The sequence below is a fragment of the Pezoporus flaviventris genome, unplaced genomic scaffold, assembly GCF_033815535.1.
Source record: "Pezoporus flaviventris isolate CSIRO_AGI_PZ_B2104156 unplaced genomic scaffold, CSIRO_AGI_Pfla_v1 ptg000001l, whole genome shotgun sequence".
In the NCBI taxonomy this organism is placed as follows: domain Eukaryota; kingdom Metazoa; phylum Chordata; class Aves; order Psittaciformes; family Psittacidae; genus Pezoporus; species Pezoporus flaviventris.
In genome coordinates this window covers 54966579-54986578 of record NW_026892549.1, presented here as the reverse complement: position 1 = coordinate 54986578, position 20000 = coordinate 54966579, and the positions used below count along the sequence as shown (strand labels likewise).

Sequence of the window (20000 nt, the reverse complement as noted above, 5' to 3'; positions counted from 1 at the left end):
TCTTGCCCAGTGTTAGTAAGTAGCATGGAGGGGACCTGGAAAATGTCTGTGAATCATCAGCTGTGAATTAGTGGCTCAGGTATCACCTTTCTCATTTCACTTTGCTGTCAGTTTAATGTCTGTACGAAGCTCTCAGCGCTGTTGACTGTAGTAAATGACAGAATGAACTTCTAAAATACTCATTAGTTCTTTCCTTTCCTGTTCTAATCCTGATGGTGTAGGATCACCTCTACTAATCTGGCTAAGTATCAATATTTTTCATTATAGCTAATAGTGAGCTTTAGAAAACTAAGCTTTGTAGGTGCTTCCATCCCTGGATGGTTAGTTCAAATTCTCATGGTGTTCTTAGGTTCAGACATTCACCTAGGAATAATAGCAGCTCATTAGCTGTTGTTAGTCTGTGCAGGAACACTGTGCCTTTGCTCACAGGACTTCATGGGAGTGCACTGTAAATCCAGCCCCAGTGCCTGCCAGCTGCCTCACAGCCCCATCAGCAGCTTTGTACTGTTACTTGAGTCCATTGCCTGCACATTCACAAGCATTACGTGCTCTTACTATGTAAGGCTTCCATCCCCTAAGCCCAAATTTCTCCCCTAGCCCAGCTCAACTTCAATTTGCTGTGTCAGCAATAGCGTGCACAGGTTTTACTGAACACACCCCATTCTCCAAGAGCATCTCCAGGAAGGACCTTTCAAAAAGGCATTGGGAAGTGATGGCCTCACAGATGTCTCCCAGCCATGGTTCTGTGCTGAAGCCAAATGCTGTCTCTATGAAGTCCCTTCATCCACTATTCAGTCAAGACGCTGGGAGAAAGCCACTCTGCTCCCACTTGAACTGGGGGCTTTTCAAGTTGCCTCTTGTATTTTATTTCTACTCTGTTTATTACATTTTTTATTCATAATCTCGTAAAAGACTCATTGCCTGGTATGACTGCAACTCCTATTTTTAAGTCCCTTATGAAGACTTCATTTACTTAGAAATACCAAATATATTAAAGAATAAGTAAAAGTAGAAAGCTTTTCTTTTACTGTCAACCACTGAGGGTTTGGAAACTATAGGGTCTAAAGCACTGGGAATATGAGGAAAGAAAACATAATGGCAAAGAAAAATACAGTGAAAATGCTGCAAACGGGAACATTTTGGATTTCCCTAGCTTTCAATGCATAATCACTCAACCACAAATCAATACCACCCAATGGTGAGTGGTTCTCTTTGTTTTAACCTGTGCAGCTCATTGTGGAGGGAGGAGAGAAGCAGTGTTGGGAAAATGGAATGACTTTTCCAGGATTGGATTGCAGCTGCCCCACCCTCTTTCCCGAAAGGAATTCATGGGGGTTTCAAGGCTTTAAATTGACATCTTCCAGAATCAGAATACAGCCATTTTTTTTCTCCCTTGCTGTTTTGTATTCCTCCTCGGCTTGCTCCTCCCATCATGTTTCTGAAGGCTGTGTTGTTCTCTTGTTTTATTTCACACTTTAATATCCAAGGGCTTTGCTGTAATGCAGTGGCTTCTCATTGTAGGAAAGTTACCATTCCCAGAGCAGAGGAGCTAGAAAGAAAAAAACCTCCCAATACCACCTTCTGAGTGACAGTGGTCTATGTTAGAAACCCATCTATTCAATCATTGCACTGAACAAGGGCAGATTTTCATCAAAAGAAGCTCCCAGAGGGGTTACTTAACTTTGATGGAAATACATTAATTAAAGCACTCAACAAAGTAGTGGGTGAAGAACTTTTCAGCTCGATTTTATGCTACGCCGAGCACTTTTTTGACCTTCATCTCCACACAGTAAATGGAAATGTGATTTTGAAAGCCTTCATACACACTGGCAGTGCAACCTGATTGTTTCCTCTGCAATTCTTCCTAGGGCAAAAATAAGCAGCAAAAATATGATACTGTTACCATATTTGCAGCTGAAGCTGTTTAGAGCCCAGGCAGACTTCACATTAACAAATGATGATAATTAGGCTTGATTTGCATATTAAAATTGTCTTAATTAAACACTGATTCTGTAAATGTTTAAGGGCTGTAATAGATCTTTTGCAGGCTCTCTTGCTTATTTATATGATCTAATAGAGGCTAGAGGCTTTGTTAATGAGACCTCTATTTCCTAACTTGTATGTGTCAATGAGATTACTTCACTAACAATTACAGAGCAGACTGCTGTTAATAACTCACAGAACCCCAACATTGGTGATTTTTTTGTACATGATACAACCCTTTTCATGGGAACCTGCTGTTTACATTTCCTTTTTGCTCAGACAAGGGCCCTATGCTACAACTCTTACTAGGGAAAAATCCCAGGAAAGGTATTTCCTGGGGAGGTTTTGTTGATGTAAATCAAGCTTGCAGTGTCCTGTGAACTGTTTGAATAATGAAGATAGGCTGAGAAAGTTGGAGCTGTTCAGCCTGGAGAAGAGAAGGCTGCGTGGAGACCTCATAACAGCCTTCCAGTATCTGAATGGGGTCTGTAAAGATGCTAAGGAGGGACTCTTCATTGAGGACTGTAGTGATAGTACAAGGGGTAACGGGTTCAAACTTAAACAGGGGAAGTTTGGATATAAGGAGGAAGTTCTTTACTGTAACGGTGGTGAGGAACTGGAATGGGTTGCCCAAGGAAGCTGTGAATGCTCCATCCCTGCCTGTGTTCAAGGCCAGGCTGGACAGAGCCTTGGGTGACATGGTTTAGTGTGAGGTGTCCCTACCCATGGCAGGGGGTTTGGAGCTAGGTGATCTTAAGGTCTTTTCCAACCCTGACTGTTCTATGATTCTGTGATCTAATACGTAGATAGCGTTTAGTTTAATCATAATACATTTAGTCCCAGTTCTAATCCTGGCAACTCTAACAGGCTGAACTTTGGAAGAAACTTTTTTTTAATCTAGGAGGTAATGTAATCCTGCTGTAATATTGCAAGAGGTCTCTGAAAAGGCTTCCAGGAATTTCACTTCTCTTCAGTACCTCTAGAATCTTGCGCCATGATGTGAGCATCTTGGGAAAATGGTGCAAAAACAAGTGAAAAGCTCAAGCTCCTCAGATGCTAAATGTTTTTATCCCTTCTGCCCTCAATAACCTTGTTAGCACCAGACAAAGATATGTGGGGGGAAAGTGTTCATATTGCTTTGGAATAATTTTTCCCAGTATTTTTATCATTTGACTCATCTTCTTGCACATGAAGCACTATGTATTCATGTGTATATATATATATATATGTATGTATTTATAAATTACTTTGACATTTGTTTTGTTGTGGGATATTCCCAGTAAAGATTCTCTGGTTTCAACTCTATACACTTGCTTCTTTGAAGGTGACCTTAATAGTTGTGTACTCTGTAGTCCTGTAAATCCAGTCACTATGTACAGTGCCAGTATTGATGGATTAAAAAATATATTTATTCCTGTTTCATTTTAGTCATTAAGTTTAGTGGGAAATATTAATAAGCTTAACAAACCTAAGCCACTAGAGTGTATTTTTAATGATTAAAATAATTCTTCTGTGAGATGATCAATAAGAATCTATAAAGCAGGTGGGACTTCAAAAGTTGGTATTTTGCCTAATTCCTTTACTACCAAGACTGAATACAGTTTCTGCTGGGAACAGTGCTACAATCAAAGATAACATTAGTAATCCTTGGACTGAGATTCAGCAGGGTAGTTCCAGTGGGAATCCTTTGTGTGACGGAAGTCAAAAGGATGTATTTACACATCTTTGGCTTGAGCATAAGCATATTTATTGGCATAGGTAATTAACGTGCAATGGAACTTGACATCAAGTGGAAGTCTTTTTCTAGCAAACGCATTACCATGTGTCCTCATGCTGTTCGTGAAACTGGCAGTAAAGTTGTCATTACCTTCAGTAGGCCCCAGATCTGCTTCATTTGCAATACTTCCTTGTGGGAGTGTAAGGCAATGACCGAAAGGATGATGCCTTTTCACATGGTATCTGCTTCGGCTGAACAAGGGGCCACAAATATGAAAGGCCCATAACATATAAAGCATGCAGGTTTATGAGACAAAGTTTGCTTGTTCCTAAATGGAATGGAAGTTAACCATAATACTATCGAGACACTGAGATAGGAATCAAGTATTTGTGTTTTGAATGCTAAATAAAACTTAGATGTCCAGTAGACTTACTAAAAAATGTAACAATTTCCATCACCTTCTTGCTTTACTTTCTCTTTTCTCTAGGAAATCACTTTTTAAAATATCAGATGAATTTGCTTTTGAATACAATTCTGAATTGGAAATTGGAGAAAATTAGGAATATTTTTGATAGGCATTTGCAATCCTTTTTTTTCCTTTCACTCGGAATATGTAGACAGTGTATGCAGGATCTGATGTAGATCTGGTGTAGATCTACAGAATTTACAGACAGTGTGTTTGTACGATCCTATTTCAACATTTTCTCCTCTTTCTCTGATGATATTTTCAAATTGTGAAATCTAAAGGCTTTTTAAAATTAAACTGTTCTCTGTTTTTTATTCATTTATTATTGCTTCTTTATTTCAGTGACTTCTTTTTCCAGTTAATAACTTCTTCAGTGCTTCCAGGCAAATAGTTTGGATTCTCTTCTTTGATCTCAGTCCCTCAGGTCAGCAGTACCATGATTCTTAAAGCAGCAGCAGTTGATCTGCAAGTGATGTGTTTTCTTTGCCAAGACACTTACTTTGGGGACTAGTTAATCCCTTCCTGATGGTTAATAGAGAAAATAGATACCTGGGAGGAACCTGTCTTCAAGAATGCTGTTCAGCAGTTGCAGGTTAACAAAAGAGAACTGGAGATGTGTTCTGTTAATTTTGCCCTTCTCTATTTTCCTCATGTTGGTATTTTGTCTCTGCATCTGCCATTTGAAATTTGGATGAGATGCTTTCGATGCATAATGACTGCCAGAACAAAATTCACAGTGTGAATACAGAAGGCTCATATATTCATTTATACTGATAGAAGTAAACACTCTCCAGTGGCTGTCAGAGAAGTAATAACTTTGATCTTATTGGCTTATTGTTGATTTATACTGACTCTCTGAAAGGAAGAAATTTTTCAGCTTTTTCTTATATTTTCCTTTTTAAACTTTTGGGATACCTCATTTGTTTTATTTAATAATCACAGTTGTGGATGTGCCTGCTTTTACCTCTATAATACCTATATATATATATATATATATACCTTCCCCTTCTCTTGTTAGGAGAAATAACGAGTGTTCTGGTATGAATTCTTAAAGCAAACTTAAGGCAACAGTTTGGCATTTGGGCCGAAATTAAGCTTAAGGTTTTCAAAGCACTAAAATCCTTCAGACTGATACTTAATTTCTCATCTCCAGATAAGATCAGAAGATAGGGTATCATGGGGATTTGCTTAGTTGCTGCTTTCTTAAGACTTCTGTTATCAAAGCAGAGTTAGATTATCAGGTGAAAAAGTACAATTCTTGAGTGCAGACAATGCACAGGAGTGGTAGATTAAGCTGTAGAAGCCATATGTGTGCAGAAGCTGAACTTTCTGCATGTGAACAGCTTCTTATTCCTTCTGTAGTTTTTGTGCAGGCCAGATGCTGGTCACTTCTGAACAGATGAAAAGTAAAAACTTGCCAAGCATGCAACCTAAGTTTCAAACTTTCTGCCTTTCAAAATGGGAAGGAGGAAAGTGTTTCCCATGTAGCCCTCCCCTTTTTGTTATGTATAATTAAATTATGCATTCATTTTTTTATTCTGCTTTCATGTAATTTCATTTTCAAAGCCAACAGAAACTCTTTTGTGTTTCTTTTCTGTGCTTTCACTGCGCTCATAACTTTTCCAGTTATATTCCACCAGCAACTTGCACTCATTTATAATTAATCTTTTTGATCTTGTTTTTACATTAAAGCAATAGAACTCATAATGTTTCATGTTAGACAGTCCTACTAGGTTTCTGTCATTCACACATTACTCTCCTGAAAACAAGTGGTGTGTTTTGCCAGCTATTGGAATACCAGGTTACTTTAAAGTAAGCTTTATTTATGGTAAATATGGGCTGCCTAGTTCTGTCAGAAAAAGGCTATATCCCATACTGAGAAGTCTTCAGTTAATGGGCTTCAGTGTACAGAATTCCCTGGCCATCCCTGCTCTTGCACTGCTTTTCCTTCCCTCCCTGGAACATCCAGGAGTTATACTGCATAGGAGAAACGCAGTTAACCAAATTTGACTTTTTTTGGTGCTGACAGTGATGTATGTTCACCTGCCTTGCAAATCCTTATTAAGATGCAGTTGATCCTGTTACTGAAGCCATCTGCCAATAACAACCAGGTGAATAATATACAAATCTGCTGTTAGTAAAGGAATGTCAATATCTCTGAGGGATTTTTCTTCTACTTATTTTCTTTTAAAGGAATGATTTGTTCAGCAGAGGAATTTCTCCCTCCTCCCCCCTGGATGGTCTGTCACGGCCATGCCTGTGGAACTGTGCTGGTCTGTGATCTCTCCAAGTGGAGATTTCTGTCTCTTCACAGACAAAAGTTCAGGAAGGTATCTGCTTGCTAGAAAACCTTTTTTCCTCTTTCTGTGGTCAGAAGTTTGAGGTCTCTTGCAAGAGCTTAGTGAGGAGAGAATCCTACATGGTTATGTCTGTTTAAATACTGCCTGTGGTTACAGGTTTCCGCAGACTGCTGTACAACTGTCAGTAGAAGACAAAAAGATAATTCACTTTCATCTCAAGAACAAAGCTGAGCAGAGGAGCTTTTTTCAACTTTTTTAATTCATGAAACATTTATCTTAGAGTCAGGTTATATTATGCTGGCAAGAATATAATCTGTCAGCATTTCTTACTATAAACTCCTGGTTTTAGTGTTTTTCAGGAGAGCCTTAGAGGTTCGCTTTGAACAGATTTAGCATACGAGGTCTTGGCCTAGAAACATACTTTTCCTTCAAATTAAGGAAAATGAATATGACTGCATGTTCAGTGCAGAAGACTTTAATGCTATGTTCAGGTGAAAGTTCAGATACAGGAAAATGAGGTAATTCAGGAGTGTCCCAGAGCAAGGTTAATTTAGGTTTTGTCCTGTACTTTTAATAGCAGGTGCTACTAACTCTGAGATGAAAGGAAGGCTGGTCTGTGGTAAAAGGCATGGTGTTAGGCTTAGCTGGCAGGCAGAGGTCTATTTCTGGTTTTTATTAGCTAGGTTTAGAAAAACACTGTTTCTTAGGTTTTTCATCTTTCACAGTATGAAAGTTGTTATATAAGTTCATGCATTTTTAAGAGATCCAAAATTCTTTTTCATTGCTTTAGGAAGATATAGTGAATAAAGTTAAAAAAAAAGTATCAAAGGCTGCCTGTGAAAAAGAGAGATCTCTGTAATAGCAAAGGGCCCAACAGCAGATGTACTCAGCTTTCGTGTATATACCTGCCTCCCTGAATCCTTGTGTAATAGGCACACAAATGATGGTTGGAGGTTAATTTTATTGATTCATCTTACTCATTTAATGATTTGTTCATTAATATATATTATATTTATTACAGGGTTACAAAATATCGAGTAATGCCCTTATTCTAACATCAAGAAACAGTCTTCTCCACATGATTTTTACCCCCAGGGTCTATTCCAAGCAAGGAGAACAGAAGCCAACTCCATGCTGAAGTTTCTGTGTTTGAGCTTATCGAGTCAAACCTGTGGTGACAGATGGTAAAACTGTTTTCCAAATTTGTTCACTGCTTACTGTACAGATACTGTACATCATGTGCTCAAAGAGGCTCTGACAGAGGAGCTGGGAAATGGATGTGGTTTGCCTTGCTCTGAGTGGTGCCCTCTGGATGAGACAGGATGGGGCAGATGGAAAAGAGCACAGCTCTTGCTGTGAGCAGCTGGGCTGACCTTGCGGGGGGGTCACACAGACATCATGGGATGCAAGAAATTGCTGAAGTGAGTTACTACAGGCAGGGCTGGAAGGAGAGAGTAAAAGAAAGGAGCTGTCTTGCAAAGGTAGAGAGGGGAGGTGTTTTTAGGCTCCTTCTTCCATTTTTTTTTGTTTACTTGTCATATCCCATGAAAATTAATTATCTCTTTTTTAGAAGTTGCTTATGCTCTAATAAAGAGATCCAAATCCCTTTTGAAGTTTCCAGTGCAACAATGCAGGCAATTCCCCTGCAGCATGAAGTGACTTCAGAGCCCACAGTTCTGCTGGATATGTCACATTTCCGTCAGAGCTTTCTAGTGCCTCGCTAATGCAAACTGGAGGTAGACCAAGCAGAGTCTGTGTAATGAGTAAGGCAAGGGTTTGAGTAGGAGTTGCCCTTTTAATGTTGCTTTTTGCTGTAAAAAAGAAAAGGAAAGTCTTGGCCATATTCAGTGAGGGGATTGAGAGAAAGGTTAGACCTTTCCCAGTGCGTCGACAGCCACTGTATGGTAGTGCCTGTCATGGAACACCTAACATGACCCTTGCTTTAGGAAAAGTTCAAATCAAGTGAAGGAAGCTTCCTTAAGCATTAGATTATTTGTCTTTCTGAAAAAAATTTACTTATGTAAGATCGGAAATTTCATTCAAGATACTATTTTCCTCCCCCAAATAAAAGTAAAGCTTTCATAAAAAACTGTTGGGAAATCTTGTTTCTTTTTAGTGAGGAGAATGAGGTGAATAGTTCCACTGTTGAGTGCTTCATGGTTTGAACACTTTTCTTAGTTTAGTCCTTCTGCATGAACATATTTCTTTTAGTTTATTTCTAAATGAACCAAGAAATTACAAATAATTCTCTTAACACTGTTCAGAAAAATCTTATACTCGGATGTTGTTATCTAGAAGCTCATATCGTATCAAACTTACACAGATAATTATGTTTTGCACTTAGTCTGTTACACTCATCTTGATCAAATGGATTTGTCTTGATTTTTGAACTTGGCAAAGTAAGTTTTTCATGTCAGACTTTCATGTATAACAGGGCATTCAAAATGTAGAAAAATAAAGCAGCAGAGTTTGAAAAACATGAGTAGTTTTTAAATTATGCTTAACGGTTTTAAACTGTTTATTTTTTCCACGGCTGCTTGAATTATCACTTGTTAGGTTTGGAAACTTGTTGCTGCTGAACTGGTAATTAAAATAGGTGTAGGAAGATTCAACTGCTACGTTACATAGTTAATAGTTGAGCTTAATTCTACTTAAGCAGAGGTAAATATATTAATTATGATTGTCTTCAGCCTGTGTTGTCCTGCCCTAATATTTGTATGCCTATAGGGAGGGTTTACAGCAGAATTTCACTATTGATTCCAAAATCATGGCCTTTTAGCCTGTGTAAGTCAGAACAAAAAATCATTCCAATTTAGGCTCCTTGTTTAACTACTTTTGCAGCAGGATTACTGTTCGTAGATCCATAGTTCCAAAGGTCAGGCTGCTTTTCTACAACACTGGATTGCATTTAAAAAAAAAAAAAGACAAACCAGAAAAAAAGAAATGTTTTCTCTCTTTGAAGTCTTTCCGATAGCTCCAGTCCAAGGCAGGCAATTAATGTCTGCGTTCAGTGCAAGCTGAGAGGTTGATTGGCTCCATAACATAATGCCATGGTGTTTCTAACTGCTGATTCTAATGTTAATTTCTGGGTTTCAAACTGGAAAATTATATGTGTGTGTGCATGTGTGAATAATTATTAGAAAAAAAAAAACAAAACAACAAACCCAAAACCCACTAAACCCACAGCAAAACAATTCAGAACACATCATATTTTATTCTCTTTGAACATTGCTATTATCTGTTTTCTGCAGAGGAAGAATATATGGCTATTAATGTAATTGGGCAATAGCTCAAGGAGCAAATAGAACTGAGATTTCCTCCATTAAGATTTCAATCAAGACCTGATGACTCAGTTAACAATAATAATATATTCTCCATAATTTACTGTCCTTTACACTGCTACAGTGTCATACGCAAGGAGACTGGATACACCCTGTGGGTTAAATGTGGGGAAAAAATTGGTCTTTTCACAGCTGCAGACTTCTGCTGTGATGTTTTGCTGTTTCTCCTACTCTCAATTTGTGATAATGTCATCTCTGTCAATGGGACAATTGTCAGTGAGACTTTGAAGGTAGCAGCAAAGGAGCCTAATTTTCCCTGACAACTCCCCTAACATTAAGACAAGCTTCTCCTTTTTCCTCTGCTCTTATCCTTGTGATAGAAATCCCAGAAGTTTGCCCCTGCTCATCTTGAACCTTAAAGAAATTCAGGTAAAAGGCAAATGCATACAGCTGGTTCCTGGATGACAAGAAGCAGTTAGTAAGCCAAAGACCAATTTGCAAAGCACTCCAGTGAAATTCCCCTGAAGAAGAGGTGCTCCAAACTTTTCTCAAAGGGAAACTAAGCCCTGTTTAGTTCTACAGTGAATGAAGCGGGGGTCCTGGTGGTGTTATTTGCTATTTTGTAATTAAAGACTGAAAGGCAAAATGCATGTACAAAAGGGGAATCATTAACTTACTGCTGAGCTCTTGATGCTGAAAGCTCAGTCCTATCTTAACATGAGGTCTGATCATGAGAATATTTATTACTGTTTGATTTTGCTGGGACATTACAGCTAAATAGTAATCTTTCCAATTTTGTTTTCATGATATCTGTGTATGCAAAGCTCAGATGTCCTGGTGTTGGTAAAGAAAACACTAGCTGTGCATTGAATAAAAATAAAGTGGCATTTGGAAATTAAGTTTCAGCAATAATATTGAGAAACACTTTACAGAACCATTGCCTTTGTCTAGCTTTTATTATGGTTATTACTATTATTAAAATCCTTTTCAGAAGCTTTATACTGAATTGGCTTACAGAAGGGAAATCAGAGCATTTACATTCATTTTGTGGCATGGCATGATGGTTTGTGAAGGCATGCTTTCTCTGCATTTGTGGAATGGTTACTGGGTATATATATTGGTATTTGAGTGAGTTTGAGGATAAATACTATGCCCTGCTGAGCAACAGCAGTTACTTCACAGGGACTACTTTTTACATGCAAAACAGCACCAGCATTTTGTTGTTACCATGGATGGGGTACAATTGATATTGCCGCTAGGTCACAAGATAGATTTTATGTCCTTGATTTTTTTCCTTTCTAAATTGCTCTTATGCGTTTGGCTATGCTTGTCTCCTGTTATGTTACCTTTATAAAACTTAATTTGCCTGACAATCTTGGGGAATTTGGTGTAATTTCTGTTCCAAGGGTGAGTTTAGAATTGGATAATAATTATTTACATTTTCTTTTCATCGGGTTTTATCAGTTCATATTTTTTTATTCAGAAGTCATGTAAATAGGCGTTTTTTGGAGTGTTTTTTTAGCATTTTTCCCCTTGTAAGTCTGTTGAAAACTGTGGAGGCCTCAATAACTGTGCTTTGTGGATCCTTTTACGCTTATAGTGGGTGTTGTGCTTACTCTTTAAAGGCAGTGGATTGCTTTTAATAGTCCAGAGCATTTTATTCTTGTTTTGTTTGCCTTGCAATCCTTCCATGGAAATAATACTAATTTTCTAGTTTGATCTCAATAGTGTCTGCAGCTTTGAAGCAGACTACTTCAAGACAGAACAGTAAATGAAAAATACAATGAGATACAAAACAGCACTTGCCAAAGTAGCCTTCTGCCTTTTATTTTTTTTTTTTTTTTTGTGACATTTTTAAACAGAAGAAATTCTGTGAAGCATTAAATGCTGGGATTTACCAGATATTTGATTCTAATGCTACATGAACAAGACTGGAAAGAGTCTCCTTGTCTTCCAAGTTGAGCCCGAAGATTGCATGCAGCAAAAGGTCATTTATTTCCAGCCTTTTCAAGCAGCTTCTTGCAGTTAATGAGATTTTTTTATCCCCACTCTTGGAGTGGAGGGGAGGGTTTGCATCTCACTGTTTGAGAACTGTCTTCTCATTTCCAACTGAAATTTATCTGCAGATAATGAATACCCATATGTTCCTGCATCAACACTACCCTTCAGTTTCAATAGCTCTTTTCCCTCTTTGCTCTTAACCCCTCAGATATTTACAACAGCAATCTAATCCCTTTTAACTGCTGTTTTGTTGGACTGACTTCTAAATGGTTCACAGATGTAATATAAACTACAGAGTATTATCAAGCAGTATCCCTCCAGTATTACTTTGTGGTCAAACCTCTTTAACTACTTGCCTGAAAGGACTTGTTTCAAACTGTAAGAATATACTGATAAAGCATGCTGATGATAAAACCTCCTCATGTAGGAGGTTTTGTCGATGCAAAAGCGAATTCAAGTATGTTATGTCACAGAAGGAGCGAGTTTTAATTTTTGTTTTAATTGGGAAAATTATAATGGAATTAAGCTGATGGTTTAAACTTAAAAGCATGACAGAGGTATGATTAAGCTATGTTGCCCCTGCTCCTGAAAGATTGATTCAAGCTGGAATTATGTACAAAGAAGGATTACTAGGACAAGTAGAGCAATCCTAGATCTTGGTTTGGGGTTCTTTTGTCTCTCCAGAAAAATACAACAAATAGTCTTTCAATTGCAGAGTCAATAAAACGTTTTCTTAGGGTGAAAACTTGTTCTTCAGGATAAGGTTGGACTTTTAATAGAAAGCTGGGTTGGACTTTTAATAGGAAGTATTTTTGCTGCTGTACCCTATGAAGGCAGTGATTTTTATGAAAACAGAGAAGTGCATCTATTTTTAATACCTCTTTCTTCCCATCTTGAAGACTTCGGATTTTTTTAGTGGGAGATGCTGTGGTTGGATGCCTCTTGTACTGGGAGAACAAGTCAGACATCAGTGATGACATCTGACATATGTTACTGCACTATGTAGGTCACTTATGGCTTAATGTGGAAGATGACAAAAGGTAATTAATTTTGATTTCATGCTTGTGATTCCTTAAGGAAGACTTTAATGGTGTGTGTGGAATATCAAGAGACATGTGCTGAATCACTGCCTTAGAGCAATAGCTCTGTCTTTTGGCAGAAGTGATTAGACCTTCTAATTCAATCCCTCTGGCAAGGGAGATGGCTTTTCTTTGTGGTATTTCAATGCACCTTCTCTGCTAGCTGTTATGTGAAGTAAGGATGTATTTCCTTAGTAATTGAGAGAAATATGCTCCTCTTCTAGCAACCAGGAACTGGTTTTTAGCACACAAAGTGCCTTGGTTTGCACACAGCCATAAAATCAAGGTCTTTCTGTTTACAAGGGTAGAATAATTTATATCACTATAAGTTACTTAATTGCTTTATTTTTATGTTTAATTCGTAGAGTCTCCGTGTCTACACATTCTATGGTCACCTGCATTCCTGTAATCATGCTACATTCAACCTGAAGGTAAGTTCTGAGTATGAATTTCGTGGGGTTTTTTTTGTTTCTTTCTTTTTTTAATCATCATGTTCTCTGCTCTGGTAAATACTGTCATGCTCTGTGTGAAGTAGATACCTTTGCAGCTGAATTCAGTAATAGTAATGACATCTAAAGCAGTTCAGTGTGACACACCTGCGAGCCAGAACAGAGTCCCAGAGACTGCTATAATGAAGCTGCCCTGTCCTTGTGCTTGCCTCTTTTCTCCTTTGATCAGTGCATGATATCTAAGCCATTCTCCTTTGCCATGATCACTTAGTGACTTTACTTAAAGGAAATTTGCTGGTAGTTTTTTGTTTGTGTTTTTTTGTTTGTTTGTTGTTATTCTTTTTCCTGGGTGGCTAATTTTATAACTGTTGTCTAGAAAGAATCATTTTGCTTGAAATTGGTGACAGGCTGTGATCTGAATGGAAGGGAAGTAATTTTTGCCAAATGTTTCTTTGAGATGATATGAAATACTCTGAAATGATCAAAACATTTGTCATGTGATGTGAGGGAGCCTACAAGACTATCAAATGGGGACTCTGGTAGCTACAGGACAACAGGTAATGGGTTTAAACTGAAATGGGAGATTTAGGTTAGATCTTAGGAAGTTCTTCCCTGTGAGGGTAGTGAGGCACTGGCACAGGTTTCCTAGAGAAGCTGTGGCTGCCCCATCCCTGGCCGTATTCAAGGTCCTTTCCAACCCAAATCATCTATAATTCTATGTATGTTTCCCCTAGCTCTCCTGGCCACACTGCTCTTTAAACTGGTGTGGAAGTGGAGAGGCATATCCTGGCTTCTGCTACCACTTGCACTCTTTTATCTCCGAGACCATCTTTCCTTAAAAATATCTCAGTGGTGTTCCTGCTCCTGTGCTTTCACTGCCATTTTAATTACAAGCAGAGCAAGGTGCCGCTCAAGGAGACTCTGAATATACTCTTCTTGATCAGTATCAGCTACTCATTTAGCAAATTACACTTTTTTATTGTTTATAGGCCAAACCCTAGGGACTGACATAGCAGAAAGTGTGAGATAAACTTATGACAAGGAGAATAGGAATTCCAAAAGAATCCTGCCTTTCTTGGCCACATGCACATATCTGTATATTTGACAGGCACAACCTGCCTCTCAGGACTTTGAAGCACTGTGGTGTAGAACAAGGAATATTTAAGAGTAGCAAGAATTGTGAGGGAAATACTATAGTAATACTATAGCACTGTCTTTAGCATGAATATTTACAAAAACCCTTATGCTGTAATGTGACCTATAGTGATTAACAGGAAGCTGAAACATTGTGCTGATAATCTCCCAGACAAGCATGTTATTTTGATAAAGAATATTATAGTTGGCATTAAACTCTAGACTAAAATCATTGGTTGACATTCTCAGTGATTGAATTAGTAAAAATGGAAACCTCTAGTTCAGCATTGATTAAACTGAGTGAGGAATATAATTTCAGAAGCTGTAATTACAGTTATATAAATTAACCCTGTATGTACTGGAAAAGTACTGAGAAGACTAAATAGTTGGTCCTGAGTTGTACAAGCTACAGTTGCCACATTGGTTAGCTAGCAAAGCAAGTACTATTTTTCAACCAGAAAACTGTTTTCATACCCTCTAGTCCTTGCCCTCTAAGAAATAAAAACATTCCACCCTAAGCAAGCTGATTAAGGTGTTTGAAGCGACAATACATTTTGTTAAAGGATACATATTTGATGAGGAAAGAAGGGTTTATGGAAACTAATCAGTGTTTTCAACCATACTTTCATAGAAAACTGGAGATTGATCATGGACAATTTGGACAATGATGCAAGATCACTTCTGGAGTGGCCAAAAGAAAATCTAATGGCTAGGCCTGGCCAAAGCAGCTTTGCAGCCACGCAAAGATTTGTTCAAAAAGTCTGATTTCTTAAGTGTGAAGTGGCAAAACTGAAGGCAGATTGCTGACAAAATCCTGAGTATTTATTTATTTAATATATCCTAATGGCACAGGTCTGCAGATGCTTTGTCAGAAGTCTTATCTACAAGTCGGACTGTGTGCGTGCAGTAATGGTGAAAGATCCCAAGAGATTCACTCCTCTTTCTACTTAGGTCAGTTGAAGTGGGCTCCTAAACTCCACTTCAGTGGGCTTGTGGTAGTTGTGTCTCAGGCTGCTTGGTGCCCAAAGGAGTTTTTAAAGAAGGTTAAATTCTAGTTACACAAAGTACTGTAGAGAAAATACAAAAACAAAGAAAAAAAGTTCCACTTAGCTCAGCAAGCTGCCCAGGCAGTGCATCCAGATATTAAGGGATATCTTAGAGGAAGAGTATTGAATGAGGAAGAAGGAAAAAAAGAATAATGCATTTATACAAATTGAATAAATCCTCATTGAACTCTGCGAAACTGGTTAAATCTGTGTTATTTACTAACCATGCTTCTGAAACTGTAGTTAATAGATTTTTGTGAAGAGGGCAACATTTACAGCCAGAACTCTTAACAATGCTCCAATTCCATGATATTCCAATGATAATTAGTCATTTCTCTATAGAACATAACTTCCCGTTTGGCACCTGAAACATGGCCATTTGTAGGAGGATGCCCTGCTGGGACATGAGCTCTGGAGATACTGGCAGGTAGTGCCATTGCCCTGACAGTTGTGGTTGCCTTCTGTAGTTGTGGTTATATCAGGACAGAAAAGATAACACTTTTAGCAGTGTATAGATCCTGTGGTTTTCCAAGTTGGTTCTTTGCCTGTGGAAAGTTTGAGACCATTTCAGCAAAATCCATACAGCTGCTTTTGAACTGAAAATGTACCTAAGTGCATTTTTCCTCCTAAAAGTTAATGATACTGTCCTTTTTACTCCCATGCCCCATAACACAACTAACTTTGCAGAGACAGATGTTTCAGATGTTTCTTTTCCACTGAGGGCTAAGCCTTTGAGTTGAAACGTGTGCACTTATAAGGGTGGTTTTTTTAGAGGCCACTGTGCGTGCTCCAGTTCTCTTCAAATGCTCTGAGGGCAGTAAAAGATACATGTGAACTCACCTTACCTGTGGAAAGCAAAGATACCAAATCTAGGGAAAACCAAGTGAGACTGCACCTAAAAGGCAGTTTCCCCAGTTCCTGAATGTTACTGAGATTTGAGGTGACCCTCTTTAATCGGTGGATTCCATATGACTGCACAAATGTAGGCTCATGGTGAGCAAAAGGTGGTGGAGGGTCCCCCAGTGCTACCAAACTGCCTATATCTGGACATCAAGGCAGGGATGTCCAAGTCAGCCCTGGCCCTCTCCTTCTGTCTTGTGGATAATTCTGGGGATGATATTATGCATCTGGAATAATTCATGCAAAATCAAACCGCTAACATTTTTACATCAGTATATGGTTTTGATCAACAACTAGGAGAAAACAAAGCCATAGCATACAGTACAATTCATACAAAGAATGGTGATCTGTTCTTGAATGTTGGCATGTAATAAAAAAATCTAAGTATGGCCTAAATAGCATTTGAAGTAAGGTTTGTACATACTTTGCACAGCATTTTATCAGCGTGGCAAATGACCTATGCTAACGAAGTATAAAGACTGTAGCTGCTTGGTTGAATCATTATGAATTTAAATTAGAACAAAATTTCCTCCCTTATGTGTGTGTGTATATGTGTTTGTGTTCAAATAAGGGTATGATTTTCATTCACCTTTGTCTATATCTGCTGTACTGTGTTTGCATGGTATCTGAAGGTTAAGAAATCATTACAGAAGTTACCAAGTTTCCCTACAAGAAAAAAGTAGTTTGGGAATTAGAGTTTATATTAGGAAAACCTCGAAGACTATAAAGAATATTCTTGATAGAGCAACTTCCCTATTTTACCTCCCCAAGCCAAAATGCAAACAGTATTTTGGTCAGTCTTCCATTGATTCACTGAAGGACAAATAATGTCAGACAGTTTTTAAACAAAAACAAAATTTCAATTTTGTTTACCTCTTCAGCAGTCCAGTTTGATGTCAGCTACCATTTAGCTGGGCCAATAATATTGATATTTGATGTCAGTTCTTATTCATTACTGCGCCCAAAATGATGCAGAAGTCAGATCTTTCAGATGTTTCTATGGATGGTCAAAAAAAAGCCAGGGATGTCTGACTGCATCCAACAGACACAAACAAGAAAAGAACAGAATACAAAATCAAAACCCTATCTGCTCTTATTGTTATTTATGTATTCCAAGTGTTCACTTCTTTGCATAAACTCAAAGCCAGTTACTTGCAGAGGTTACCTAGTAATATCAAACGTGTTCAATTATACATGCAAAAGGGCTAATAGGTTCTTCCTCTAGTTTATTTCTGTCTCCATGCATAAGAAATATAATTACAGAACTGAATTACATTTTAAGTACAGATTTTAGTATCATTAGTTAACTATTTTCAAGCTATCAGGTATTGTTAGAAGTAACAAAGTAAATCTGTTCTGTCTCTGTGTCATGGTAAAGAACAAAATCTGCATCACAATACCCTCATTCCACTTGTTGGCAAAAAACTCTTTCTAGTAATACTAAAACTCTCAGAAAACTGCGTTAGAAGCCACTTCCACATCCAGTCTCTGAAATTTTCATGTTATTCCCTATTTTTGGAAGTAATTTTGCTGGAATGCTCTCTTCCCTTGGCCAAGCACACTGTTTAATCACTTCCTACCATCTCTGCTGCTATTGTTATTCACACACTCCTACAGTTAGCATGAATGTGCTTGTTTTACACATTGTGTGTAGACCAGGTAAGTTGTTCTGAAACCACTCTGGAAATGTTGGGTAGATCTATCTTAATTTTGATCAGCGTAAATATTCTTGCTATCTGCCTCTGACATCAGAGTTCTAATATAGAAGGCTGGATAAACAGGTAAGAATATGTCTAGCAGATATCCTAGAAGTCAAAAAATTTCTCCAGCTCTTTCTGTGAAGCTCCAGTACGTATGGACTTGTCTGACCATCTTCAAAAGGCCAAGGAGGTATGTGATGCACTGGTTTGAGTGGGGGTGGCTCTCCCAGGGTGGTGTATCCCTGTGTCCTTGAGAAAAGAGACAGGCTTTTAACAAGGGCTGGGATTGAAAAAACAATCCAAGCCTGATTTTTAAATGTCAGACCCAGTTTGTGTCATCCAATTTCTCATCACCATTTCTACTTTCTTATCAGAAATCGTTTGCTAAGAAAAACTTAGTAATAGGTTTTTACTCAACAAGTCAATGACAGAGAAAAAGCCTTTTTTCTTTCACTCATGGTAGATGATGGTGACCGAGAAACCTTAAGTGTCAGTTTTTAATGCACCAACTGCTGCTAGAACTTACTTCTGCACTTCTAAATTGGGCAAAATGCAGTTCTTTTGCTGTCATTCACCCAGACCAGTATGGAGAAGTATAGATTTGAGAAGACCTTCTTTTGCTCTTCTTCCTGGTGGTAGGTTCTAGGAAAGCAATTCAAACCGATCAGGAAATGAAAAGCAAAAAACGTTACTGTAACAATTTCAGGGGGGACCTTATCGCTCTCTACAGGTACCTGAAAGGCATATGGATCCAGAAGGTGGCTCATCTCTGCTCCCAAGTAACAAGTTACAGGACAAGAGGAAACCACCAGGGGAGGTTTAGGTTGGATATGAGGAAAAATTTCTTCCCCATAAAATGAAGGTGGTCGGGCATTGGACCAGGCTCCCCAGGGCAGTGGTGGAGTCACCATCCCTGGAAGTGTTCAAAAAACATGTAGATGAGGCCCTCGGTGATGTGGTTTAGTGGTGGCCTTGGCAGTACTGGGGAGGTGGTTGGACTTGAGGACCTTAAAGGTCTTCTCCAACCTAGTTGATTCTGTGACTGACCACTGCTGTAAAAGCTGCTGCCTCACATTCTCTTTTCTTTCTTTGCCATGGAAAAAAAGAAATAGAGTTTTCCCAATTTAGAAATACAGTTTTTACCCAATATTTGTAGAGACATCACTTTCAGCCTTCTCATCACCAGGTGTTACAAGATGGGTATCTGCCTGTCCGCAGGTATTATCTTAAGGCCCTGTGTTCTGTAAGAGACATTGCCTGGTCAGTGTTTTCAGTCCCCTCTTTGTGGTGCATGCTCTTTGTTGGATCCTCGTAGTTCTACATGGTCTTGATGCTGTGAGTGGAAGACATACCTCAGGTTAATGTGGTATCTACTAGCACATGGACTCTATAGAAGTGAGATAGCAGAGGGACAGCTGCTCTTCCTGGGGGCAGGCTGCGTGTACCATGATGGCTGAAAGCCTCTGGTCATGGTCACTAAGACTTCTGTGCTCCAGAAATGGACCACATGGAGATGTTGTAGATGAAGAACATGGGTTAGGAGCAAGGCAGGTGTCTGCCATCATACTATCTCATTCATTTGTTTTGAACCAGCAGTAAATGAAGTATTTAACTTTTCTAATTGAAGCTTTTAATCAGTTTTTGCTTTTGTTTAAATATTTGCATGTGATGAAGCTTTGTCTAAATTCTTCATGATACAAGTCTGGGGTAATGAATAGGCATCTGGATTTTAGACATTTCTGTAAATCCCAAGACGAAAAAATGTGGCATCATTTTTAACTAGCTTTGACGTAATTTGGTGTTGAGTAACTTTAAAAAACCTGTATGTTTTAGGTCAGATTGGCCCTTAGAAAGATCCTCAGCAGAAACCGAGAATTACCTGACCGTACAGCATTTTCTTGTATGTTTTCAGACTTTATATTTGCAGTTATAAACATACTATGT

At 38.4% G+C, this 20000-nt stretch overlaps 1 protein-coding gene across 1 annotated transcript in view; it reads left to right on the top strand.

Annotated features, from left to right (window-relative positions):
* The window catches only part of SPAG16 (sperm associated antigen 16), a 432785-nt gene that overhangs the window by 288821 nt on the left and 123964 nt on the right, over positions 1-20000 (top strand). The window contains exon 14 of the mRNA XM_061458176.1: positions 13193-13258. Within this exon, the coding sequence (XP_061314160.1) occupies positions 13193-13258 (66 nt within the window). The remainder of the gene's footprint in view (positions 1-13192; positions 13259-20000) is intronic.